The 1,188-nt window shown below is 52.7% G+C and overlaps 1 protein-coding gene across 1 annotated transcript in view; it reads left to right on the top strand.

The window, feature by feature from the left end:
- Positions 1-1,188, top strand: part of EMH_0026770 (uncharacterized protein) — a gene marked incomplete at both ends in the record, with an annotated part of 3,081 nt that overhangs the window by 1,573 nt on the left and 320 nt on the right. Inside the window, one exon of the mRNA XM_013502665.1 lies at positions 3-1,188. Within this exon, the coding sequence (XP_013358119.1) occupies positions 3-1,188 (1,186 nt within the window). The remainder of the gene's footprint in view (positions 1-2) is intronic.

Below are 1,188 nucleotides of genomic sequence, written 5' to 3'. Positions count from 1 at the left end.
AGCAGCAGCAGCAGCAGCAGCAGCAGCAGCAGCAGCAGCAGCAACAGCAGCAGCAGCAACAGCAGCAGCATACGTTGGCTGAAGCCTTCATGAGAAAATTCGAACAGCACCATGCTCAACAGCAGCAACAGCAGCAGCAGCAGCAGCAGCAGCAACAGCAACAGCAGCAGCAGCAGCAGCAGCAGCAGCAGCAGCAGCAGCATGTTTCTGTTTCTCCCGTATACACGTGTATATCTCCCACCGCTGCCCCCCTGCCCCCCGCCCCCATCCCCAGCAGCATCCCCAGCATCCCCAGCAGCATCCCCAGCAGCAGCAGCAGCAGCAGCAGCAGCAGCAGCAGCAGCAGCAGCAGCAGCAGGAGGAGTAGAGAAATATATCCTGCTGCTCCTTTATGTTTATCTAGTTTTTGTGGTATTGCTGATGGGGTCGGCAGCTGGGGGGCCTTTGGGGTCTCCTCTTGCCGCTTTGCTGCTGAGCTGATGCAGCACAGTGCTCGTGTTTCTATCTCTCTAGCTAAAAAAATAAAACAAAAAAGAATACAAGAACAGCAGCAGCAGCAGCAGCTGCTGCTGCTGCAGCAGCAGCAGCAGCAGGAGGGGGTGGGGGAGCTGCTGCAGCAGCAGCAGCAGCAGCAGCAGCAGCAAAAAATAAGGAGAAGGAAAGTAATAAACAATACAAAAAGAGCAGCCATAGAAAAAAGAGAAAGACATCCGATTGTAGAGATAGCAGCAGCAGCAGAAACAACTGCAGCAGCAGCAGCAGCAGCAGCAACTGCAGCAGCAACAGCAACTGCAGCAACAGAAAGGCGATCATACAGAAGAAGAAGGAAGAAAAACAGCAGCAGCAGCAGCAGCAGCAGTAGCAGCAGCAGCAGCAGCAGCAGCAGCAGTTTATCCCCTACAAACACCGCATCAGCAGCAGCAGCAGCAGTTTCTTATGAATCTGACGCCAGCAGCAACAGCAGCATCAGCAGCAAGAGCAGCAGCAGCAGCAGCAACAGCAGCAAGAGCAGCAGCAGCAGATATAAAATACCTTATGGTGGTGCTGCTGATGCTGCTAGATATATACTAACTGAAGCATATAAAAAAACAACAGCATACGGCGCCAGCACTGCTTTGCTTCTTTATTTAGACTCAAAGACAAGAGAGCTCGGTGCTGCTAATGTTGGCGATTGCTCTCTCCTAGTAC

Source organism: Eimeria mitis, genomic scaffold (genome assembly GCF_000499745.2).
Source record: "Eimeria mitis Houghton genomic scaffold, Emh_scaff985, whole genome shotgun sequence".
NCBI classification, from domain to species: Eukaryota; Apicomplexa; class Conoidasida; order Eucoccidiorida; family Eimeriidae; genus Eimeria; species Eimeria mitis.
The sequence above is the reverse complement of the archived record's forward strand: the minus strand, read 5'-3'. Positions and strand labels throughout refer to the sequence as shown.